This window comes from Geotrypetes seraphini, chromosome 6, assembly GCF_902459505.1.
Source record: "Geotrypetes seraphini chromosome 6, aGeoSer1.1, whole genome shotgun sequence".
Taxonomy (NCBI): domain Eukaryota; kingdom Metazoa; phylum Chordata; class Amphibia; order Gymnophiona; family Dermophiidae; genus Geotrypetes; species Geotrypetes seraphini.
This window is the reverse complement of record NC_047089.1, coordinates 1,277,036-1,303,892: the sequence shown is the minus strand read 5'-3', so window position 1 is coordinate 1,303,892 and position 26,857 is coordinate 1,277,036. Positions and strand designations below refer to the sequence as shown.

Below are 26,857 nucleotides of genomic sequence, written 5' to 3'. Positions count from 1 at the left end.
GGCCTGTTCCTGATGGCGGCAGTGGCAGCAGCCTATTCCCCGGCGGCGGTGGCATGGGGGAGGGCAGGAAGGAAGAAAGAAAAAAGGGGGGGGACAGGGAGCCAGAAAAAAAAGCAAAAAATGGGACATGGAATCAGAGAAAGACAGACATAGAGAAAGAAAGAAAAAGTTGGGGGAGGGAATGAGGTCTGGAGAAGAGGAAGCATACAGGAGGCTGAAAGAAGGAAAGAAATATTGGATGCATAGTCAGAAGAATAAAGTGCAACCAGAGACTGATGAAATTACCAAACAAAGGTAGGAAAATGATTTTATTTTCAATTTAGTGATTGAAATGTGCCAGTTTTGAGAAAGAAAAGATATTAAACTTTAAATGTGAGTGCTGCAAAAAAAATAGAGTACTTGGAGGGCCGCAGAAAAAATTGTTAATGTCTTATTAAAGAAATGACAATTTATAGTTTATATATCTTTCCTTTTAATTGTTAAAGGAAAGTTTTATAAACTATAAAGAGTTTAACCTCATGCAAAATTGTTATTTCTTTAATAAGACATTAACTATTTTTTCTGCGGCCCTTCAAGTACCTACAAATCCAAAATGTGGCCCTGCAAAGGGTTTGAGTTTGAGACCACTGATCTAGATGATGGCCTTTTTCATGTGTTTGTGTGGGGACAGGGAGGTTGTAGTTAAGTAGGGATAGAAAGTTTTTGAACTCTTTTGTGTCTGTATTGTCCTCTTTATCTAGGTGTATGTTTATGTCTCCTGCGATGATATTGTAGGAAGGACTAATAGAATTATGTAGGACAAATTCACTGAAGTCCTCTTTGGCTTTTGACCAGCTTTTTGGTGGGACATAGAATAGTATGCAGGATAGGGATTCTTCTAGATGAATGTTACAGATTTTACAGGCTAAGATTTCTAGTTGGTTGGAGGTTTTGGAGTCCAATAGTTTGAACTCGAATCCTTCTTTGAGAACAATTGCTAACCCTCCTCCTTTTTTTCCCTCGCGGTTTAGTGTAAGGATTTTAAAATTATCTGGAAGGAGATATTGGATCATCTTCAGACAATAGCCAAGTTTCGGTTGCTGATGATCCAGTCTTTGATTAGAAAGGCCTTGTTCCTGACAGATCTAGTATTAAGATATGCACAGGGGATGGTTGTGGATGTGATAGGTTTGGTAGAGGTAGTGGTTCTAATAGGTTTTACTATCCTAGTTCTTTTTTTAAGGGTTTGTTGGTGTCTTCTTTTGTGTGAGATGACATTGATGTGATTTATTTTGTCTTCTTGTGGGTTAGTGATGTGCATGATTGATAAATCAGGGAAATGGGTTGATTGCAATTGAGGGTAGAGAGTGTGAACCTCTTTGATGCTACCGCATAGCATATAGAGTAACAGTATTAGTAGGAGATTCATGTTTGCAGTGTAGTGTGTTTCAACCTAATACAAGGACTGTGTTAGTTTCCCAGAAATTCTTGGTTTAGAGTGGGTAGGGTTGTTAGACGGATTGGGATAGCTCTTAAGATGAACCAAGTGGAAGTAGGTCTTAAGATGCCTCTAGCAGATACACATGCCACTAACAGTTCTTCATGCCTCTGGCGGATACACATGTCACTAACAGTTACACATGCCTCTAGCGGTTACACATGCTTCTAATAGTTACACATGCCTCTGGTTACTTGTGCTTCTAGCAGTTACTCATGCCTCTAAGAAATAAATTTGCATCTAATTTGGCAATTTTAGCGTAGTGTACTGGAAAGAAAAATACTCTGTCATTTTCTTCTGGGCTGCATTTTGATACTATATCACCGGCACTCCATGCGCCTTGTAGGCGGAGCCTGCATGTCCGTTATAGCCAAAGAAAACTACAGCTAAAAGCGGCTCTGTGGACCAAATCGTTGTCCGTTATATCAGAGTCCGCTAGATGCGATGATTTTCTATATGTTTAAAATGGTGCACGGCCAGGACCAGCAGACCTCGTCCGCTATAGGCAAGGTTCCGTTATAAGCGAGTCCATTATAACACGATTATACTGTATGCTAAATGAAAATAAATGTAATGGCTAGCTGTGTGAGAAGACTGTGATGCCGACGGAACAACTGAATTAGAGCTAAAAATCTATCAGACCGATACTGAAAAAAACTCTAAGGAAACGATAACGATACTTGGATTTATTTTGTTATATTTATTGACCTGATGTTTTGATGCTAGTGACCCCTGATGCAGGTGTTTTTATTTGCCAAAACACAGTACTGTGTCAGGTCCTACATTGGAATAAACAAGACTATTTACATGGTTGATCGCTGTTTTTTTGTCCTGTTGGACTTTTGGGGTTTTCCAGGTGTTCTTTACTACCCTTTTGAATTTGAAGTTCTATTAAGTGGTGTGTTGTTTTTTGAGAATGACACTGGCTTCTATTTCCTCTCCCATTCACCTGGTTCAAATAGTTCTGGGTCCTGGCATGAGTTTGCTCCAGCTGCTCCTCTAGGTCACTAATGATGTTTTGCTGTGAACTGCAGTGATCGACGAGGTGAGTTAGATAAACTTCTCTAGTCTCCAGCTGCTTCTGGAATGGTTGCTTAAACTGGAAAGGAAGAGAAAATGAAACAAACTAAGTTGAAATTTAAGTTTATTAGGATTTTATATACCGCCTATCAAGTTTTTTTCTAAGCGATTTTACAATCAGGTACTCAAGCATTTTCCCTCTCTGTCCCGGTGGGCTCACAATCTATCTAACGTACCTGGGGCTTTGGAGGATTAAGTGACTTGCCCAGGGTCACAAGGAGCAGCGTGGGGTTTGAACCCACACCCCCAGGGTGCTGAGGCTGTAGCTTCAACCACCACGCCACACATACAGCTATTTAGAAGCACTGGAATTTACACATGCAGATCGGCTATAAATAGAAAAAGCAATTTTAGAAAAACATCATTTATATGTGAAGATCCAAACCACATACAGATTTCAAGGAGGCATGGCTGGAGCATGAAAAGTGTATAGTCTGGGTGTCACAGCAAAAAGAAGCAGGAAACCACCAACCGAAGATGGAAGAACATCTTGTTCCAGAGAAACCGATGTGAAGAAGAATAGATGAAACACGCACCATTATGACAACCATCTATAAGAATAGGCCTATTGGAGCAGATAGAAGCAGAATACTGGGCTAGATGGACTAACAGTGGCCAATCCAGGTCACAAGTACCTGGAAGAATCCCCAAATAATGCTACCAATCTTCTAGACCAGTGTATCACAAATTGTGTGCCTCCTGAGATTTCAGGTATGCCATGACACACTGGGGAGGGGGAGGAGAGGCACCGGTACTGGCTGACTACCTAAAGAATTGTGCCTCTCGCAGCGAGAGGCACGTCCTGTAGGCCAGATATTCTCAACACACGGCCCCAGGGGGTACATGGTGCCAACTTCCTGCTGCCGTCACGTATCTCCCGTGAATCCCGCTTTTCTCTTTTTTCCCCACCCCCACACCAGCTGCGGCAGCTCACAGTGTGCTTTTAAGATCCCCACACAGCTGCTGCTAGCATTAGTTTAGCCGAGATTTCATTGGCAGCTTTGGAGACTTTGCTACGCTAGCCCGCATCGATGATGCAACTTCCTCTTTCGTCAGAGGAGGGCCGGCTAGCAAAGTCCCCGAGACTGCCCGATGACACCTTGGGTAAACTAATGCTAGCAGCAGCTGTGTGGGAAACTTAAAAGCACACAGTGAGCTGCTGCTAGGGAGAGGAGAGGTACTGCTGGACAGGGCAGGAGGGAAAGGAAATGGAGAAGGGGGTACTGCTGGACATGGAGAAGAGGGAAAGGGAAGGGAGGAGAGGTACTGCTGGTCAGGGGGAAGGAGAGAAGGGAAAAGGGGTACTGCTGGACATGGGGAGAAGGAGAGGTGCTGCTGGACAGGGGGAGAGAAAGAGAAGGGAGAAGAGGGTGAGATGGTGCATGGAGAGAGAGCGTATTAGTTTACTAAGTTAATGCTATTTCAATTTATTCTGCATCATCAAGTTGGATGAAGTTAGAATTTCAGTAATGCCATCTGGAGATAGGGCAAGGGGGGCAGAATATGGCATGACACAGGCAGAACGGGGCAGAACTGGGGGCATGGCCATGGGTCCAGATTTTCTTTAGAGAAAATCTGGTAACTCTACTTAAAAAGTCATTTTTGAGAAGACAGTCCTAGGATTGCTGCAGTTGAGATTTTTTGGATTAATTTTTATTGTATTTGAAATTGGTTTTAAATTTTGCATATTATTTTTATTTCTTTTAGAAACCTAGAAACATGATGGCAGATAAAGGCCAAATGGCCCATCCAGTCTGCCCATCCATAGAAACCATTATCTCTTTCTCTCTCTAAGAGATCCTACATGACTATCCCAGGCTTTCTTTAAATCAGACACAGTCTCTGTCTCCACCACCTCTTCCGGGAGACTGTTCCATGCATTTTACATCTTTTCTATAAAAAAAGCATTTCCTTAGATTACTCCGGAGCCTATCAACTCTTAACATCATAGAAAACCTAGAAACATGATGGCAGATAAAGGCCAAATGGCCCATCCAGTCTGCCCATCCACAGTAACCATTATCTCTTTCTCCTTCTGAGAGATCCCACGTGCCTATCCCATGAATTCAGACAGTCTCTGTCTCCACCTCCTCTTCTGGGAGACTGTTCCATGCATCTGTAAAAAAGCATTTCCTTAGATTACTCCGGAACCTAACACCTCTTAACTTCATAGAAAACCTAGAAACATGATGGCAGATAAAGGCCAAATGGCCCATCCAGTCTGCCCATCCTCAGTAACCATTATCTCTTTCTCCTTCTGAGAGATCCCACGTGCCTATCCCATGAATTCAGACAGTCTCTGTCTCCACCTCCTCTTCTGGGAGACTGTTCCATGCATCTGTAAAAAAGCATTTCCTTAGATTACTCCGGAACCTAACACCTCTTAACTTCATAGAAAACCTAGAAACATGATGGCAGATAAAGGCCAAATGGCCCATCCAGTCTGCCCATCCTCAGTAACCATTATCTCTTTCTCCTTCTGAGAGATCCCACGTGCCTATCCCATGAATTCAGACAGTCTCTGTCTCCACCTCCTCTTCTGGGAGACTGTTCCATGCATCTGTAAAAAAGCATTTCCTTAGATTACTCCGGAACCTAACACCTCTTAACTTCATAGAAAACCTAGAAACATGATGGCAGATAAAGGCCAAATGGCCCATCCAGTCTGCCCATCCTCAGTAACCATTATCTCTTTCTCCTTCTGAGAGATCCCACGTGCCTATCCCATGAATTCAGACAGTCTCTGTCTCCACCTCCTCTTCTGGGAGACTGTTCCATGCATCTGTAAAAAAGCATTTCCTTAGATTACTCCGGAACCTAACACCTCTTAACTTCATAGAAAACCTAGAAACATGATGGCAGATAAAGGCCAAATGGCCCATCCAGTCTGCCCATCCACAGTAACCATTATCTCTTCCTCTCTCTAAGAGATCCTACGTGACTATCCCAGGCTCTCTTTAAATCAGACACAGTCTCTGTCTCCACCACCTCTTCCGGGAGACTGTTCCATGCATCTACCACCCTTTCTGGAAAAAAGCATTTCCTTAGATTACTCCGGAGCCTGTCACCTCTTAACTTCATCCTCTGCCCTCTCATTCCAGAGCTTCCTTTCAAATGAAAGAGACTCGACTCAGGCGCATTCACATCACGTAGGTATTTAAACACCTCTCTCGTATCTCCCCTCTTCCGCCTTTCCTCCAAAGTCTACAGATTGAGATCTTTAAGTCTGTCCCCAGACACCTTATGATGAAGACCATGACCATTTTAGTAGACTTCCTCTGGACCGAATAAAATGGTTCGTTTAGCGCTAACCGATTTAGAGCGCACTAAATGCTAAGATGCCTATAGAAATATAATGGATGCCTTAGCTCTTGGTGCATGATAATCTTTAGCATGTGCTACATCGGTTAGCGCCTTAATAAAAGACCCCTAATAGAATTGAAATGGCTTCAAAGAATTGTCCTGTTCTGCTACCCAGAGCCGATCGAGGCATCTGGACTTTCTCTGGATATGTAGTCACGAGAAAACACCAGGGCACCTTTTTGTAAGATATCCTGAAAACTGTGAATGTCCCTATGGATGAGCTAAATATCCTATGCAAAAGGGGACATTACAGCTTCTCAATTGAATATCAGGCAGAAAGTGCAATAAATGGTTCTTTTCTTATCAACAGTCAAGAAAGCCTGAGAAAACAAGAAAATAAATGGGAAAGGAAGGGGAGATCTAGAAATAAGTAGAAATGGCAAATGGAGAATAAAGGCGGGATATTATCTGTACTCATAGAACTTCATATTCTCCAAGTGACTGAATTTACATCGATTTATTTAAATCCTCTTTAATAAAACCCTATGCGTGCATGTGCACTTAGGGTTTTGTGATCCTTGCCACCATGCTGTGTGCCTCCATGCCGAATTTGATTTCCGGCACGTGGGGCAGCTTGCAACGGCAATTTCAGCAGCGGTTTGACTCCTGCGCTGCCGGGACGCCTCTTCTCACCCCCCGACCAGCGAGGTGGGCCGGCCTAGCAAAAGCCCAGAGGCTGCCCGGGCTAGCGGATGCTGGACAGGTGGAGCAGGGAAAGGAGAAGGCCTACTGCTGGACAGGGGGATCAGGTAAGAGGTGCTGCTGGACAGGGGGAGTAAAAGGAAGGGAGAAGGCCTACTGCTGGACAGGGGAAACAGAGAAGAGGTGCTGATGGTCAGGGGGGTAAAAGGAAGGGAGAAGGGCTGCTGCTGGACAGGGGGAGCAGGCAAGGGGTGGTGGTGGATAGCCAAGGAAAGAGAGAGACAGAAAGAAAGACAGACAGAAAGCGGCCAAGGAGAGAGAGAAAGAAAGACAGACACAAACATCTATTCTAGCACCCGTTAATATAACGGACTTAAAGACTAGTTTATTAATAACCTTTAAGAAGAGATTCACCCAAGACAGTGTGCAGCAGGTACGAGTTACGATTTTGTTAACAGCAAAACAATAATAAAATGTTCAAACTGAGGCTAAAATATAATCAATGAGCTAAGCATGGAGAAGGGAAATTGAAACATGACTAACATCAAACCATATCAGCATTGTAAAACAATCCTAAACAGCAATGTAGATGTACAAACGATACCATCGAGACAGCATGGAAGAACATTGCTCTTCTGACCTTCTTGAAGGTTTTCCTTGACAGTTTGCATTGCAAAGTAAAAGAGCTTTATTTATGCCCATGAGGTATCGTCTAGCCTTGCCTTAAAGCTGGCCTGTGCTACGTGATCCTCCTTTCATGATGTGATGTATTGAACAATAGTGAAACTTAGACTTTTTGCACCTATTTGTGAAAAGAGTTGTTTATTGCTTACTGAATGTTTTTCAATTTACTGTGTTGTTTTGGGCTATAGATATAATATGTAAGACCTACTAGGCTAATGCCTGCTTCAGCATCTCAATCTTACCTTCAGAGTTTCAATTAATTCCTGTAACTGGGCCTCTGCTTTCCTTTTGAACCTTTCGACTTCCTCAGTAACTTCTTTTATTTTATTTAGCGTAGTAGTCAACCTTATAAGAGAACAAAGATCCATCACTGAGAGACAAATATCTCTTCAATTTGATTCCAGACACCACCCTCAGGTCACCAAAAAAGAAAGGAAAATTAGAAACCAAACCCAGAAGCGATAGGTGAGTAAACCCCTAGTTCACCTCCTTCTTTTTGTATTTGACATACTCTAGAGTAAAGTTTCAAGTTCAAGTTTCAAGTTTATTTAAATTTGATAAATCGCTTATTTCATACTAAGCGAGTAACAATGAAAATGTATAGTATACAACAGGGGTGCCCAATACGTCGATCGCGATCGACAGGTCGCTCACTCAGGTGACCCCAGTCGATCACAGAGCGGATTCCCTTCTTCCCTTCTCTTTTTTCCCCTCCTGACTGGCCCGCCTCTTGAAGAACGCCAGCCAATCAGAGTGCTGGCAGGGCGGGGTGAAGGTCGGTGGCGTACCAAGTGGGGGGGCGGTCTGCCCCAGGTGCACGGCTTGAAGGGGTGCGCAGCCGGCCAGGTGCAGGTCCTCCTGCCCTTCCTTTCCCCCTGTCCGCGCTCGGGGCTCGTGCCTGCCTGGTCCTGTGCCGCCACCCAAATGGTGCTGTTCAACTCTCGCAAGACTCGCGGGAGTTGACGGCACCATTCGAGCGGCGGCGCAGGACCAGGCAGGCGCGCTCGGGGCTCACACCTGCCTATTACTGCCGCAGCAGATGGGGACTTGGGTGGCTGTCCAGCAGGGAAGGCTGCCGATGCAGCGCTGGACCGCCAGGATTGCATCAAGGTACCGGGGGTGAGGGGATGTTTAAAATACCAGGATAGCCATCTAGGGAGGGAAGGAGGGATTTTAAAAAGTACAGGGGGTATGATTAAAAAAGGTACTGGGGGATACGTAGGTGGATGATTTAAGGTACTGGGGGGTATGGGGGATGGTTTAGGGTACGTGAGGGGTATGGGGCCAGCCTGCCTGTCACTAGGCCTGCCTGCCTTGTGCCCTGTCACTGCCTAGCGGCAGTGGTTTGGGAGGAGGGCAGGGAGAAAGAAAGAAAGGGGGCAGGCAGGGAAACAGAAGGAAAGAAGGGAAACAGAAAAAAAGAAAGGGGGCATGAAGAGAGAAAAAAAGAAAGGGAGGCAGGGAGAAAGAAAGAGAAGGGAGAGAGGAAGAAAAAGTTGGGGGAGGGAATGAGGTCTGGAGGAGAGGAAGCATACAGGCTGAAAGAAGGGAAGAAAGATTGAATGCACAGTCAGAAGAAGAAAGTGCAACCAGAGACTCATGAAATCACCAGACAAGGTAGGAAAAATGATTTTATTTTCAATTTAGTGATCAAAATGTGTCTGAATTTATATCTGCTGTCTATATTTTGCACTATGGCCCCCTTTTACTAAACCGCAATAGCGGTTTTTAGCGCAGGGAGCCTATGAGCATCGAGAGCAGCACTGGGTATTCAGTGCAGCTCCTTGCGCTAAAAACTGCTATTGTGGTTTAGTAAAAAGGGAGGGGGGTATATTTGTCTATTTTTGTATGGTTGTTACTGCCTTGACCTCTTTGAAAAAACCCTGGAATAGGAATGATATTTAACATTTTCTCAGTGTACAGTGTGCTTTGTGTTTTATTTTTTATTTTATTGTTGGTAGATCATTTTGACTTGGTCATTTTAAAAGTAGCTCGCAAGCCCAAAAAGTGTGGGCACCCCTGGTATACAACATTAAAGTATATAGTAAACAACATTAAAAAAGGGGGTAAACAACAGACTGACATTACAGACAAACTAAGATACTTTAGGGAAAAACAAGGGAGGGCAAAAGTTACAAAATGTTATTTTCCTAGTGAAAAGAGAGAGAATGTCTGGTGAGGGAAAAACATTAGGATTGGGGTAAAATAGATAAAAAAAGTTATTTTAGAGATTAAAAGAGGCTTTAAAAAGAAAAGTTTTTAGATTGGTTTTAAATAAATTAAGATCTTTAATTTCTCTGATGTATAAGGGAAGAGTATTCCAGGTAAAGGGGGCCATAACTGAAAAAATGTCATGGCGTCTGGTTCCTATAATTTTTAAAGAGGGAACCATAAGCAGCCCGCAGGGAACGGATCGAGTTATGTGGGACTAGTAACCGGTCAATGAATTGTGGTTCATTAGTAGATAATGTTTTAAATGCTAAAAGTGCTATTTTGTATGTTATTCGTTGAGTAATGGGAAGCCAGTGTGATTCTATTAAAAAAGGTGTAACATGGTCGTATTTTTTTCCATTGTGAATTATTTTAATTGCAGTATTTTGGATTATTTGTATGCGTTTTTTTTCCTTTTGGGTGATATTTAACAGAAGTGAATTACAGTAATCTAATTTAGATATGACGAGGGAATGTATTAAAATGTTTAAGGATTGCGGTTCTAAGAACTTAGACATAGAACGAATTAAACGCAAACGATACATTGCTGATGTGCTCTTGATAAAAAAATTTGTCATCGATGATAACTCCTAATAACTTTAATGATGCTACTAACTCAATAGTTATATTGTCTATTAAGAAAGGAGTTGATAGTTTTAATCCCTGTTTTGTTGGGAAGAGTAGAGCCTTAGTCTTTGTTATATTTAGAGCTAATTTATTTTGTGTGAGCCAATTTTTAATTTTTTCTAATTTTTGATTGATGAGAAATATTTCGTTAGGATTTTCGGGGTTAAATGGGTGGGTCAGTTGAATATCATCAGCATAAGCGTAAGTGGTGAAACCTATAGATTGACTTAAACTAAGTAAAGGTGAAAGAAAGATATTGAAGAGCAGAGGGGACAGAATTGAACCTTGTTGTGTGAAAATGGTTTGGACTTTGCGTTATTGAAGTATACTGTAGAAGTTCGGTCAGATAGAAAAGAAGTGAACCACTGTAATGATAAATCGCTGACGCCTATGGTTTGAAGTCTGTCTAAAAGGAGAGAATGGTCAATGGTGTCGAATGCTGCCAGAGGTCAAGGGAGAAGAGAATAGCTGAGTTGTGATGGTCTAGATTGTAGATAATGTTAGTGGTATTCAGTATTGTGATTTTTCCTAAAACCGGTTTGATTAGGATGCAGTACGTTTGTAGATTCAACAAAGTCCGACAGCTGGTTAAATATCACCCTTTCGGTGATTTTCGCTAGGGTGGTAATTAGAAGGGTCTTCTAGACTGATTTTATGATCCTTTATAATAGGAAGTATTGTGGCGGTTTTCCATGGTTTGGGTAAAGTCCCAGTATTGAGACTTTTTTTTATGAAGGAAAGTATAAAAGGTCCAAAACAAGAGAAATATTTCTTTAAAATTACAGGAGGAATGATCTCAGAGGGAGAACTTTTTAAGTTTATCTTTTGGATGATTTGTTTAATGTCTGTCAATGTAGGAATGTTGAAATTGGAACATTTGGCACAAGGGAGTTTATAGTTATTAGAGGTTTCAGGGGGATCAATGACTGGGTTAGAATCGAATTTCTTTCGTATGTTTTTAATTTTATTACAAAAGGCATCGGACAAGTTTTGGGTTGAAAGGGCTGTGCTTTTAATTTCCCTTTGTGAATTGGGATTAAAGGATTTTATAACAGAAAATAATATGGAGGGGTTTTTGGCTGTTTTAATTTTATTGGAATAGTAAGTTCTTTTCGCTTCGTTGATTTTGGTTTTGTAGAAAAGTGATTGTTCTTTATATAATTTCAAGTTTTCAATTGTTTTGTTTTTACGCCATTTTCTTTCGAGGGATCTAAGTTGTTTTTTAATCAGTAAAAGTTCTGGTGAGTACCAAGGGTTTTGGACTTTTCGATTAGGAATAGTTTTATTAATAAGAGGTACTTCTTTATCCAGTAAGAGTTGAATTGTTGTATTCCAAGTGATAAGTTGGTCTTCGAGGGAGTCTGTCTCTAAGATTGGGGGTCTTGAATGAAAGAAAGAGGAGACAGAAGAAGGCTCTAAATTAGTATAGTTTCTGTAAGTCATTTTCTTGGGTGAGGAAGCGATTGCTTTTTTCTTTTTTTGCAGTATACTGAATGAGATGAGATGGTGGTCAGACCAGGGGACTGGTATGTTCTGAATATTAAGAGTATGGGAGATGATCGCTTTTTGGAATAAAGATCATATACAGGATGTGTCCCGCCGAATGTGTGAAATCCTGAATGAGAGGTAATAAGTTTAGTGCATTAGTATAAGTTAGGAATTCATTGGTGAAGGGATTTGTAAGTTCATCAAAATGAATGTTGAAGTCTCCTAAGATTAAAGGATATTCGGATGAAGAGCAGAAATCAAAAATCAGATTTTGAAGGAGAGATAGGTTGTTCTGAACAATTGGTGGGGAAATATAAAGTAGTAATATGTCTGTTTTTGGATTAGTAGTAAATTGAACCAGAAGAAATTCGATTGCTACACTACTAGTGGAGTAGTCTATGGTTTTTATAGTGTCGTTGAGGTAGATTATGGCTAATCCACCTCCTTTACGTTTATGACGGTAATTAAATATAAATGAGTAATTTGGAGGGCAGCAATAGGAAAGGTAGGCTTCTTCGCCTTCTGTCAACCAGGTTTCTACTAAGCAAAGAATATGGAAACCTTCTGAAATGATCGTTTCCTTAATTAGATGGTATTTTCCTTTAATGGAATAGGAGAGAGGTGATACTTAAGAAAAGCTTGACTGGGCCAGACCAATGGTCCATTTAGCCCAGTAGCATCTTTATGGAGGCAAATCCAGGTCACTAGTACCTGACAAAAATCCAAAGAGTAGTAACGTTCCATGCTAGTGATCCAGGGTGAGCAGTAGCTTCCCCCATGTCTGTCTCAATAACAGACTATGGGTTTTTCCTCCAAACCATTCTTAAAACCAGTTAAATTAACCGCTCTTACCACATCCTTGAAAGGTATTAGTATATAAAAAGCCTTCAGCAATATAATTTATAAAAATGTTAAAAAGAATAGGCCCAAGAACAAAACCTTGAGACACACCACTGGTAACATCCCTTTCCTCAGAGCAATCTCCATTGATCACTACTCTTGTCGCCATCCATGAAGTTAAGAGGTGATAGGCTCAGGAGTAATCTAAGGAAATACTTTTTTACAGAAAGGGTGGTAGAAACATAGAAACATAGAAATAGACGGCAGATAAGGGCCCACGGCCCATCAAGTCTGCCCACCTTAATGTCCCTCCCCTACCTTTGCCCTGTGAATAGATCCCATGTGCCGATCCCATTTGGCCTTAAAATCAGGCACGCTGCTGGCCTCAATCACCTGTAGTGGAAGACTATTCCAGCGATCAACCACTCTTTCAGTGAAAAAGAATTTCCTGGTGTCACCTCGTAGTTTCCCGCCCCTGATTTTCAACGGATGCCCTCTTGTTGTCATGGGACCCTTGAAAAAGAAGATATCTTCCTCCGCCTCGATGCGGCCCGTAAGATACTTGAACGTCTCAATCATGTCCCCCCTCTCTCTGCGCTCCTCGAGCGAGTATAGCTGTAATTTGTCAAGCCGTTTTTCGTATGGTAGATCCTTGAGTCCCGAGACCATCCGGGTGGCCATTCTTTGCACCGACTCCAGTCTCAGCACATCCTTGCGATAATGCGGCCTCCAGAATTGCACACAGTATTCCAGGTGGGGCCTCACCATGGATCTATACAATGGCATAATGACTTCCGCCTTACGACTGACGAAACCCCTTCGTATGCAGCCCATGATTTGTCTTGCCTTGGACGAAGCCTGCTCCACTTGATTGGCAGACTTCATGTCCTCACTGATGATTACCCCCAAGTCTCGTTCTGCTACCGTTTTTGCTAGGATCTCGCCATTAAGGGTATAAGACTTGCATGGATTCTGGCTGCCCAGGTGCATAACTTTGCATTTTTTGGCATTGAAGTTGAGTTGCCATGTCCTAGACCATCGCTCCAGTAGGAGTAGGTCGTGCATCATGTTGTCGGGCACTGAATCTTCGTCTGTTGTGCATTTGCCCACTACATTACTCAGTTTGGCGTCATCGGCGAATAATGTTATTTTACCTCGAAGCCCTTCTGCCAAGTCTCTTATAAAGATGTTGAATAGGATTGGGCCCAAGACTGAGCCCTGTGGTACTCCACTAATCACCTCCGTCATTTCGGAGGGGGTGCCATTCACCACCACCCTTTGGAGCCTACCACCAAGCCAGCTCCCAACCCATTTCGTCAATGTGTTACCTAATCCTATAGAACTCATCTTGCTCAGTAACCTGCGGTGTGGTACGCTATCGAATGTTTTGCTAAAGTCCAGGTACACGATGTCCAGGGACTCCCCAATATCCAGCTTCTCCGTTACCCAGTCAAAGAAGCTGATCAGGTTGGATTGGCAGGATCTCCCCTTAGTAAATCCATGTTGTTGGGGATCCCGTAGATTCTCCTCATCCAGGATCTTATCTAATTGGTGTTTGATTAGAGTTTCCATTAGTTTGCTCACTATCGATGTTAGACTCACTGGTCTGTAGTTTGCTGTCTCCATCTTTGAGCCTTTCTTGTGGAGTGGAATGACGTTAGCCGTCCTCCAGTCCAACGGGACGCTGCCTGTACTAAGGGAGAGGTTGAAGAGCGCGGACAGTGGCTCCGCCAAGACATCACTCAGCTCCCTAAGCACCCTGGGGTGCAGGTTGTCCGGCCCCATTGCTTTGTTAACCTTGAGCTTTGACAGCTCACCATAGACACTGCTGGGCGTAAACTCAAAGTTACTAAACGGGTCAACTGAGCCAACCCTTGTCTGTAGCTGAGGGCCGAGCCCTGGCGCTTCTCGGGTGAAGACTGAGCAGAAGTATTCATTTAATAGTTGGGCTTTTTCCGAATCCTTTTCCACATAGTCTCCGTCTGGTTTCCTAAGACGTACAATCCCGCCTGTGTTTTTTCTTCTATCACTGATATACCTGAAGAAGGATTTATCTCCCTTCTGGATGTTCTTTGCTAGAGACTCCTCCATGAGGAATTTAGCCTCCCTGACTGCTGTTTTGACGGCTTTTGATTTGGCCAGGTAGTCTGCTCTAGAGTCCTGCTTCCCTGATTGTTTGTAAGAGATGAATGCTTTTTTCTTCTCCTTGATCAGGTCTGAGATCTCCGCAGTAAACCACTGTGGCTTATTGTTCCTTCGCCATTTACTTACTGATTTTACATAGCGGTTTGTTGCTTCTTGTATGGTTGCTTTCAAAGTCGACCACATGTCTTCCACGTTATCGGTTTCTTCTTGGCTTTGTAGCGCCTGGTGAACGAAGTCTCCCATTTCTTTGAAATTTGTGTCCTTGAATTTGAGGACTTTGGTTAGTGTAGTAGATTTAGTGAAACCTTTCCTGATATTGAACCATACCATGTTGTGGTCACTGGAGGCCAATGTGTCGCCCACCGAGACCTCTGTGACACTTTCTCCATTGGTAAGTATCAGGTCCAGTATTGCCTGATCCCTTGTCGGTTCCAACACCAGTTGCCTGAGGCTTGCTCCTTTCATAGAGTTTAATAGCCTCCTGCTGCTGCCGGAAGCAGAGGTAAGTGTAACCCAATCCACATCAGGCATGTTGAAGTCACCTAGCAATACTGTGTAGATGCATGGAATAGTCTCCCAAAAGAAGTGGTGGAGACAGAGATTGTGTCTGAATTCAAGAAAGCCTGGAACAGGCACATGGGATTTCTTAGAGAGAGGAAGAGATAACATAACTCCCGAAATAAATAATCACCTAGCTTCAATCCTAACGCAAATCAAACTATGGATGGCCGACTTCAAACTGAAACTCAACTCAGATAAAACCAAATTCTTCCTGGTGAGTCCAAACGACAAAATTAATGACACCTCAATCTCCCTGAATGGCCAAGTTTTCCCATAACAAACTCCTTAAAAATTCTTTGAGTGACTCTCGACCGCAACCTTACCTTCGAAGCTCACACCGACCTTCTGGTCAAAAAAGACTTTGCCACCTTATGGAAGCTAAGATCCATCAGAAAGTACTTCGATGCTCCCTCATTCCGCCTACTTGTGCAATCCTCCATCTTAAGTCTCCTCGACTACTGCAACATCATCTACCTGGGATCTTTCAAAAAAACCACACAAAGATTGCGAATCATCCAAAACACGGCAATCCGACTGATCTTCGGGCTAAAAAAATGGGAACACTTAACTCCCTACTACCACAAACTTCACTGGTTACCCCTGGAAGCAAAAGTGCAATTCAAGTTCGCCTGTTTCTGTTTCAAATCCATCCTTGGCGCGGCCCCCCTTTACTTGGTATCCCATTTTATCCTAGACTGCTCATCCAAACTTACATGTAGAACCCACCTGTTTAGCTATCCTACCCTAAAGGCCTGCCGTTACAAAAGATATCTAAATAGAACTCTTGCCTTCCAAGCAGGTCAGCTCAATAACTGGCTGGCCCACATCATCTCACACACTTCATCCTACTTAAACTTCAGGAAACTACTAAAAACTAATCTTTTCACCCGATTCACGCCCTAAGACCCCTTTACCCTACCCTGGCCCCTTCTATCTCACCATGTCCTGTTTCCCATTAAACTGCTTCCCTTTAAACCACATCTTCACCTGCTGTTTGCTCCCCCTGTTTTCTTCCTACCTACATCCCCACTTCCACTGTACCCCTTTGTTATACCTACATTCTTGGATTGATCCTTTATGCTGATTGTCTTGACCTTCTTCTCTGTACCATTTTTTGCCCGGATAGTACCTATTTTCGTTGATTGTACCATTTTTTTTCACCGATTGTACCACTGTTCGCTGATTGTTCCTATTTTCTCTGTTTGTACCATTTTCTCTGCCACCTATTTTCTCTGATTGTACGACTGTACCATTTTCGCTGATTGTCCAGCCCTTCTTCGTTGTAAACCTCCTCAAACTACTATGGCTTTGGCGGTATATAAGAAATAAAATTATTATTATTATTATTATAATGGTTACTGTGGATGGGCAGACTGGTTGGGCCATCATGCTTCTATAGGTCTCCTTTGGGAATTGAGAGTAAAAATCAAGGTTTTAGTATGTGATCTGAATTATCTTTATTAGAGTTTATTAATCTGGAGGATATTTTAATGTGGTCTGGGAAAAATCTTTAAAGCATGGTCCTGAGAAATGTTTTTAGAGCACAATCACTCAAGAGTCATGTGATACATTCGATTACATTCTAAATTCTAGATACTTGAATGCCAGTACTTAAGGATTTTTACAATGTCATCTTCTTAGCCCAACAAGATTCTCCATCTTACCTGCTGAAATTTGACTGAAATGTCTTCTTTATGTGTGTATTAAACATAAGGAAGAGATCGATGAAGTCTAAGTAGTTCTTAGGCGTGATGAGAGGCAAGCAAGGACACAGGAACTCTGCGTAACTGGCTGCGGACTGGTGGATCTGAGCCATTACCTGGATGATACTTGACAACTGCCTCTGATATTGCTCTGTTGATGAAGTGCCTAAAACATACCAAAACAGCCATGTACTTCATTGACTGGAACATAATACTGGATAGTTTTCAAAATCTGAAATCTGTCTCCTCTGTCCAGTAAAAGGTATATGCAAGGATATATAGTAAAACCAAAAAGACATTCCTGATGGTATATTTAGATTTTCAAATGTATGTATGCTAATTTACCTCCACTTCACTGCTCACATGGAGCATAATTTTTTAATAGGGTGCTAATGCTGTTGTCTTTCTTCACACATTTGTACCTATGTATCTTTCCCTAAGAATATAAGAACATAAAAATTGCCATATTGGGACAGACCGAAAGTCAATCAAGCCCAGTATCCTGTTTCCAACAGTGGCCAACCCAGGTCCCAAGTACCTGGCAGAAACCCAAAGAGTAAAACAGATTTTATGCAGCTTATCCTAGAAATAAGCGATGGATTTTCTCAAGCCATTTCAATAATTTCTTATGGACTTTTTAGAAATTATCCAAATCTTTTTTTTTAACCCTGCTAAGCTAACTGCATTTACCACATTCTTTGGCAATGCATTCCAAAGTTTAATTACACGTTGAGTGAAATATTTTCTCCGGTTTGTTTTAAATCTACTACTTAGCAGCTTCATTGATCCCCAGTCCTAGTATTTTTGGAAAGAGTAAACAAGCGATTCACATCTACCCTTTCCACTCCATTCAGTATTTTATAGACCTCTATCGAATCTTCCTGAGCTGTCTCTTCTTCAAGCAGAAGAGCCCTAGCCACTTTAACCTTTCCTCGTAGGGAAGTTGTCCAATCCCCTTTATCATTTTCACTGCTCATCTATGTACCTTTTCTAATTCCACTATATCTTTTTTTGAGATATAGTGATTTGCACACAGCATTCAAGTTGCGGCCATACCATAGAGCAATACAAAGGCATTATAACATTTACATCTTTGTTTTCTATTCCTTTCCTGATAATTCCTAGGGGTCAGCAACCTGGAGAGAGACCTGGGAGTGATGGTAGATGCAACACTGAAGGCATCGGCGCAATGCGCCACGGCCTCAAGGAAAGCGAACAGAATGTTGGGTATCATTAAGAAGGGTATTACAACCAGGACGAAAGAAGTCATCATGCCGCTGTATCGTGCAATGGTGCGGCTGCATCTGGAGTACTGCGTCCAGTACTGGTCACCGTACCTCAAGAAAGACATGGCGGTACTTGAGGGAGTACAAAGAAGAGCAACTAGACTGATAAAGGGAATGGAAAATCTCCCATATACCGAAAGATTGAAGCAGTTGGGACTTTTCTCCCTGGAGAAGCGAAGACTTAGAGGAGACATGATAGAAACCTTCAAGATCCTGAAGGGCATAGAAAAAGTAGACAGGGGCAGATTTTTAAAATTAAGGGGCGCCACAAGTACAAGGGGGCACTCGGAGAAATTGAAAGGGGACAGGTTTAGAACAAACGCTAGGAAGTTCTTTTTCACTCAGAGGGTGGTGGATACATGGAACGCGCTTCCAGAGGCTGTTGTAGACAAGAAAACATTAAATGGTTTCAAAGAGGGTTTGGATAGATTCCTAGAAGAAAAAGGGATTGAGGGGTATAGATAGGTATAGACCATTGCTCAGGCAATGGGCCTGATGGGCCGCCGCGGGAGCGGACCGCTGAGCAGGATGGACCTATGATCTGCCTCAGCGGAGGCAACTTCTTATGTTCTTATGTTCTATTTCAGTGGTCTCAAACTCGCATCCTGGGGGCCACATGCAGGTACTATTTTGCAGCCTGCGGTCTGCACTAGTGCTGCCCGTTCTTTGAAGCGTCCTCCGGCTTTCCCCCTGACCTCCTGCTTTTACCTTCAGATAATTACCTTAGCCTGCAGAGAGAATTGCTGGTGCTTTAGCGATCTTTGCAGGCTGCCATGGTCCTCAGCAGCATGTTCCCTCTGCCATGATCCTGCCCCTGACGTCAGAGGAGGGGCGAGACCGCGGCAGGGGGAACGTGCTGCGGAGGCCAATGACAGCCTGCAAGGAATGCTACAGTACCGGCGATCCTCTCTGCAGGCTACGGTAATTAGCTGAAACTAAGATCAGGAGGACAGGGGGAAGCTGGAGGATGCTGCAAAGAAGGGGGGAACATGCAGGCCTTCGAGGGGGGGGGGAGATTTATAAACTATAAGAGTTTTACCTCATGCAAAATTGTCATTTCTTTAATGACATTAACTATTTTTTTTCTGCGGCCCTCCAAGTACCTACAAAACCAAAATGTGGTCCTGCAAAGGGTTTGAGTTTGAGACCACTGTTTTATTTGCACACTGAGCAGAGGATTTCAACTTATCATCAATGATGACACCTAGATCTCTTTCTTGGACGGTGACTCCTAATGTGGAATCCTGCATCACATAGCTATAGTTTGGGTTCCTCTTTCCCCCATAAATCACTTGCTCACATTAAACGTCATCTGCCAATTTGATTCCCAGTCTCCCGGTCTCCCAAGGTTCTCTTGCAATTTTTCGCAATCTTCTTGCGACTTAACAACTTTGAATAATTTTATGTCATCAGCAAATTTAATTATCTCTCTAGTTATTCCCATCTCTAGATCATTGATACATATGTTAAAAAAACAGTGGTTCCAGCACAGACTCCTGGGCAACACAACTATTTACCCTTCTCCATTGACCATTTAAACTTACTTTCTGTTTTCTGTCTTTCAACCAGTTCTTAATCCATAATAAAACATTATTTCCTATCTCATGACTTTCTGATTTCCTCAGAAGTCTTTCATGATGTACTTTGTCAAATGTCTTTTGAAAATCTAAATGCACAATATTGACTGGCTTACCGTTATCCACATGCTAATTCATCCTGTCAAAGAAATGTAGTAGATTGGTGAGCCAAGATTTCCTTTGACTAAATCCAATTTGGTTTTATCTCATTAATCCATGCTTATGTAAATATTCTGACATTTTGTTCCTTATAATAGTCTCTATCATTTTGCATGGCACTGACGTTAGACTCATCCTATGTAATAAAACCCTAAGCGCACATGTGCACTTAGGGTTTTGTGATCCATGGCCGGATTCTATTTTAGAACCCGGCGGCAGGGAACACTCTGGCCACTCCCCTCCTCCCGCCCTCACTCACCAACCGCTGGAGGAAGCCAGGGCAAGATCTCTCCCTGTCCGCCGGCCTGTCACTCCTCACACGCGCATGACGCCGAGCCAACAGGCCAGTGCCCAGCAGAAGCCCCAACACAGCGCCGACCACAAGGGAATTTGGCACAGGAGCCCCGGCCCAACACAACCCTCCAAGATAGGCAGCACGGACATGGAGCCCTGAAGGCAGCCCGAGAACACGTGCCGACTCTGAAAATTCACCGCCGTCGTCGCCCCCCTCCTCCTCGCCCCCTTTCCCGGTGCACACGAACCCCCATTGACCCTTCCACCGTGAGACACACAAACCTCCCAGCTCCAGCAGCGGCCGCATCACACTAAAAACGCTGCTTCGCAGCCTTCCCATGCTCTGATTTCCCCTGCTGCGTCTCTGATGACATCATCAGAGACGCCGGCAGAGGAAATCAGAGCATGGGAAGGCCGTGAAGCAGCATCTTTAGTGTGATGCAGCCGTTGCTGGAGCCAGTAGGTTTGACGGTCGTCTCGTGGTGGAGGGTCAGTGGGGTCGGCTGCACGGCGGCGATAGTGGTGGGGGGGAGAGGGTTCTACTGCACAGGGGGATGGCTGGCAGGCAAGTTGGCTTTGGAGGGTGCTGGAGGGACAAAGTATGTAAGGCAGTGAGGGGGAGCAGGGAAGAGGTGCTGCTGGACTGGGGGAGCAGGGAAGAGGTGCTGCTGGACAGAGGTAGTGGACAGGGGGAGCAGGGAAGAGGGACAGGGGGCGCACGGAAGAGATGCTGCTGCACAGGGAAGTGGGTTGGGGGAGGAAAATGCTGCTGCTGCACAAAAAAATGGAGGGGGAGGTATGCTTCTGCTGCTACTGCACAGGGAAGTGGAGTGGGGAGGTAAATGCTGCTAGTGAGAAAAGGGGGCTGGGGCTAAAAGGGAAAAGATGGGAGAAGGGGGCTGGGGGGCAAAAATGTGTTTGGAGCTGGAGCTGGGGCTGAAAATAGGGACATGTGAAGGAATGAGGCTTTACTAGCACCCGTTAATGTAAATGGCTTAAACACTAGTTGGTCTATAATTTCCCAGATCACCCCTGTAACCCTTTTTAAAAATTGATATGACGTTGGTTACCCTCACTCTTCTGGTACCATGCGGGATTTTAAAGATTAATTACTAATTACTAATGATAGTTCTGAAAGTTCATTTTTCAATTTTATCTGCACTCTAGGATGTATACCATCCAGTATAGGCGATTTGCTACTGTTCAATTTATCAAAATGACCCATTACATCTTCCAGTGTCACAGAAATCTGTTTGTTTCTCTGGCTCATCAGTACTGAATACCATTTCTGGTGACGGTATCTCCCATAAACATCTTCCTTAGTGAAGACCAAAACAAAGAATTCATTTAATCTCTTTACTATGGCCCTGTCTTCCTTGAGTGCCCCTTTTATCCCACGGTCTAGAGGTCCAACCAATTCTCTTCCTGGCTTCTTAATTTTAGTATACTTAAAAATATTTTATTGTGTATTTTTGCTTTCAGCACAATCTTCTTCACAAAAGAAAGCGTTCAATTTTCGAAACAATAACTATGATAAAATGAGTATAATGGTTAAAAAGAAGCTAAAAGGATCAGTAAACCAGGCATGGATGTTATTTAAAAATACCATAGTGGAAGCCCAGACCAGATGTATTCCATGTATCAGAAAAAGGTGGCAAAAAGAGGAAACAAGAGCTGACATGGCTAAAAGGTGAAGTGAAAGAGGCTATTAGAGCCAAAAAACTTCCTTTAAAGAATGGAAAAAGGATCTGAATGAAAAAAATAAGAAGAGACACAAGCACTGGCAAGTTAGATGCATAGCATTGATAAAGAAAGCTAAGAAAGAATATGAAGAGAAACTTGCCAAAGAGGCAAAAACACATAACTTTTTTAGGTACATCAGAAGCAGAAAACCAGTGAAGGAATCTGTGGGACCACTGGATTATCAAAGAGAAAAGTGGGCTCAGGGAGGATAAGGCCATAGCGGAGAGACTGAATGAATTCTTTGCTTCAGTCTTTACGGAAGAAGATGTTAGAGATCTACCTGAGTATTATAAATAAGCAACAATTTATCAAAAAACCATACATATAGCTTATGTAAACAATTTCAAAAATAATATAGTATTTGTTTGTAGGACTTTAGCGGTAACACAAGTTGGACCAGAATAGCTAAACTGCTATACCACAGTGTCTTGTCATAGTCCCAATTTTTTAGTTTTTTCATGTGTATCAATGAAAGTGCAAAACGTGCTTAAAAACTTCATAAACTTCAATAAAACTTGAATCGATAATCTTCAATGGCTTTCAATAGCTTTCACAGCAAAATATATATTTCAAAAATTAGAATATAGCTACTTAAACGTTAATATATAATTAACTTAGCTTTATGGTCGCGTCGGGGAGGGAAAAACAAGCAGACACGATCATGTTTCACCACCAGGGCTGCTTCAAGGCTCTCTCCCCCCTTTTTCCATTCACTTGCTTCTTAAAGCTCACAGCTGAGATCTACCTGAACCAGAAATGGATTTCAAGGGTGAATCTGGAAGATGTACTAAGCCAAATTGACAAGTTAAAATGTGATAAATCACTGGACTGGATGGTATACATTCCAGGGTACTAAAAGAACTCAAATATGAAATTGTTGACCTGCTGTTAGTGATCTGTAACCTATCACTAAAATCGTCTGTAGTACCTGAAGATTGGAGGGTGGCTAATGTTACGCCAATTTTTAAAAAGGGTTCCAAGGGAGAACTGGGAAATTATAGACCAGTAAGCTTGACTTCAGTGCCGGGCAAAATGGTGAAACAATTATATAAAATAAAATTGTGGAACACATAGACAAACACATAGACACGCTACACAGAATACTAGAAACCATAGCAACAAGGATGAAAGAGCACAAACTGAAACTCAATCCTGACAAAACAAAATTCATCCTCCTCAAAAATAACAAAACCCCAACCATAACAAACCTAGTAATAAAATTCAATCACATACCCCATTCAACCCACTCTAAAACTTCTGGGAATGCTGATAGACAGAGGCTGTACCATGCAGCTACAAATCAACAAAACAATACAGAAATAATTTGCAGTCATGAGAAATCTAAGTCAAGTTAAAAAATTATTTGACAGAAAACTCCACCTCGTGATCCAGTCCCTAGTCCTGGGTCTTCTAGACTACTGCAACATCCTCTATCTCCCCTGCCCCGTAACCATGATACAACAACTACAAACAATACACAACACAGCTCTGAGACTTATCTACTCACTGAGAAAACACGACCACATCAAAGCGGCTTACCTCGATTCACACTGGCTTCTAATACAAAGAGTACTATTCAAATTCTACTGTCTACTATTTAAGACAATAAACGGAGACTGCCCAGCCTACTTGAACAACCGACTAATCCAAACAACCACAAACAGACATAGGAGAACCCACACTCCATTCACGCACCCTCCAATAAGAAACGTCAAATGAAAAATCCCTTAATTCTTGTGAAGCTTTGAAACATCAAATGCTCTTCTGAAGTGATTCCCATCCTAATGTTTTGCCACTCCCCATTTACTCTCTTTTTTTTTTTTAAATTAATTTTACTTCGATGTATTTTAAACAACCTTTTCTCCCCTGCTTTCCTTCTGTTTCATGTACGTTAATCTGAATTCATCTAGGATTTTTAATATCTGATAAAATATTGTTTTTATTTATTTATTTTAATTGTTTATTGCAATCTTTTTTATACTGTACACCGTTTAGACACTTGTTTTCATAGACGGTATATCAAAAATAAAGAAACTTGAAAAAAAAATGTACGATGGTTTCCTAGCCACTCAAGCAGCAAAACTAGACTACCAATTCTCCAATTTACTGATCATGACCCCAGACTACAAAACCTTTAGGAAATAAATAAAAACCCTGCTATTCAAGAAATCCTTAAAGACAAACTAACACAGCAAGAATCATCTCAGTCCCCAATAGCAACCTACTCCACTCCATAATACCACGGGAAATGTCCAAATAACGCCTTATGTATTCCTAAATGCCTTATGTAATCCGCCTTGAACTGAAATCACTAATGTAATGTAACATGATTTAATGAGATGGAGTCAGCATGGGTTCAGCCAAGGGAGATCTTGCTTCACCAATTTGCTTGACTTCTTTGAAGGTTTGAATAAACATGTGAATAAAGGTGAGTCAGTTGATGTAGTGCATCTAGATTTTCAGAAAGCTTTTGATATAGTTCCTCGTGATAGGCTCCTGAGAAAATTAAAAAGTCATGAGATAGGTGGCAAAGTTCAGTTGTGGATTAGGAATTGGTTATCAGATAGAAAACAGAGGGTAGGGTTAAATGATCATTTTTTTCAATGGAGGAGAGTAAACAATGGAGTGCCGCAGGATCTGTATTGGGACCGGTGCTATTTAACTTATTTATAAATGATATGGAAATTGGAATGACGAATGAGGTGATTAAATTTGCAGATGACACTAAACTGTTCAAAGTTGTCAAAACGCATGCAGATTGTGAAAAATTGCAGGCAGATCTTAGAAAATTGGAAGACTGGGCATCCAAGTGGCAGATGAAATTTAATGTGGACAAATGCAAAGTGATGCACATTGGGAAGAATAACCTGAATCACAGTTACTGGATGCTAGGGTCCACCTTTGGGGTTAGCGCCCAAGAAAAGGATCTGGGTATCATTGTAGATAATACGATGAAACCTTCGCCCAAATGAGTGGTGGCGGCCAAAAAAGCAAACAGGATGTTGGGAATTATTAAAAAAGGGAAGGTTAACAAGACTAAGAATGTCATAATGCCCCTGTATCACTCCATGGTACGACCTCACCTGGAGTATTGCGTTCAATTCTGGTCTCCTTATCTCAAGAAAGATATAGTGGCACTAGAAAAGGTTCAAAGAAGAGTAAGCAAGATGATAAAGGGAATGAAATTCCTCTCGTATGAGGAAATACTAAAAAGGTTAGGGTTCTTCAGCATGGAAAAGAGATGGTTGAGGAGAGATATGATTGAAGTCTACAAAATCCTGAGTGGAGTAGAATGGGTATAAGTGGATTGGTTTATTTACTCCGTCAAAAATTACAAAGACTAGGGGACATTCGATACAGTTACAGGGAAATCATTTTAAAAATCAATAGGAGGAAATATTTTTTGACTCAGAGAATAGTTAAGCTGTAGAACATGTCACCAGAGGTTGTGTTAGAAGCAATTAATGTAGCTGGTTTTAAGATAGGTTTGGATAATTTCCTGGAGGAAAAGTCCATAAAGCACAGTTACTTACCGTAAAGCATAGTTACTTACCGTAATAGGTGTTATCCAGGGACAGCAGGCAGCTATTCTCACTAGTGGGTGACGTGATCCAATGGAGCCCCGATGCGGACGCCTCACAAGCAGACTTGCTTGAAGAAACTCGAAGTTTCGAGTCGCCCGCACCGTACATGCAGGAGTGCCTTCCCGCCCAGCGCAGGGCGCATCTCCTCAGTTCAGATAGCTAGCAGAGAAGCCAACCCAGGGGAGGCGGGTGGGATGTGAGAATAGCTGCCTGCTGTCCCTGGATAACACCTATTACGGTAAGTAACTGTGCTTTATCCCAGGACAAGCAGGCAGGTATTCTCACTAGTGGGTGTCCTCCAAGCTAACCAAAATGGGATGGAGGGAGAGTTGGCAACTTAGGAGAATAAATTTTGCAATACTGATTGGCCAAACTGTCCATCCTGTCTGGAGAAAGCATCCAGACAATAATGAAAAGTGAAGGTATGAACCGAGGACCAAGTAGCAGCTTTACAAATTTCCTCAATAGGTGTAGATCTGAGGAAAGCCACAGAAGATGCCATTGCTCTGACCTTATGGGCTGTGACTTTACTGTGAAGAGGAAACCCAGCCTGGGTATAGAAGAATGAGATACAAGCCGCCATCCAGTTGGAGATGGTACGCTTAGAGATAGGACGTCCCAACTTGTTCGGATTAAAAGAGACAAAAAGTTGAGGAGCAGTTCTGTGCGGTTTGGTGCATTCCAAGTAGAATGCCAAAGCACGTTTACAGTCCAGAGTATGAAGAGCTGATTCTCCAGGATGAGGCAGATCCCGTGCCTCCCTGCTTGTTGACATAATACATGGCGACCTGGTTGTCTGTGCGAATGAGGACTACTCGGTATTGAAGAAGATGCTGAAAAGCATAGAGAGCATTGAAGATCGCCCTGAGTTCCAGGAGATTGATGTGACACTGACGATCCATAGAGGTCCAATAGCTTTGATGAGCCTAGATGAGCCCCCCAAGCATAAGTTGAAGAATCTGTCGTGAGAACTTTCTGATGAGGGTGTGTGTGAAAAAGTAAGCCTCTGGATAGATTGGAAGAGAGCATCCACCAGTGAAGAGACTGTGTCAGAGCAGGAGTGACCTGGATGTGTCAAGTCAGAGGGTCGGAGACCTGCGTCCATTGAGATGCCAGGGTCCACTGAGGTATTCTGAGGTGAAGTCTGGCAAAAGGAGTCACGTGAACAGGGGAAGCCATGTGACCTAGAAGAACCATCATGTGTCTCGCCGAGATGGTTGGGCGACAGGACACTGAATGACAAAGATGGAGAAGAGCTTCCAGACGTTGAGGAAGGAATGCTCTGAGTTGGGCTGTGTCCAGAACAGCTCTGATGAATTGAAGAGTCTGAGACGGCTGCAGATGGGATTTGGGAAAGTTGATTTCGAATCCCAGACTTTGCAGGAACTAGATA

General features: G+C 42.6%; 1 protein-coding gene across 1 annotated transcript in view; it reads right to left on the bottom strand.

Moving 5' to 3' along the window:
• The window catches only part of DNHD1 (dynein heavy chain domain 1), a 681,063-nt gene that overhangs the window by 209,625 nt on the left and 444,581 nt on the right, over positions 1-26,857 (bottom strand). The window contains exons 29-31 of the mRNA XM_033948490.1: positions 16,783-16,987; positions 7,489-7,591; positions 2,427-2,576 (exon numbers count right to left, since the gene is read on the bottom strand). Coding sequence (XP_033804381.1) covers positions 2,427-2,576; positions 7,489-7,591; positions 16,783-16,987 — 458 coding nt within the window. The remainder of the gene's footprint in view (positions 1-2,426; positions 2,577-7,488; positions 7,592-16,782; positions 16,988-26,857) is intronic.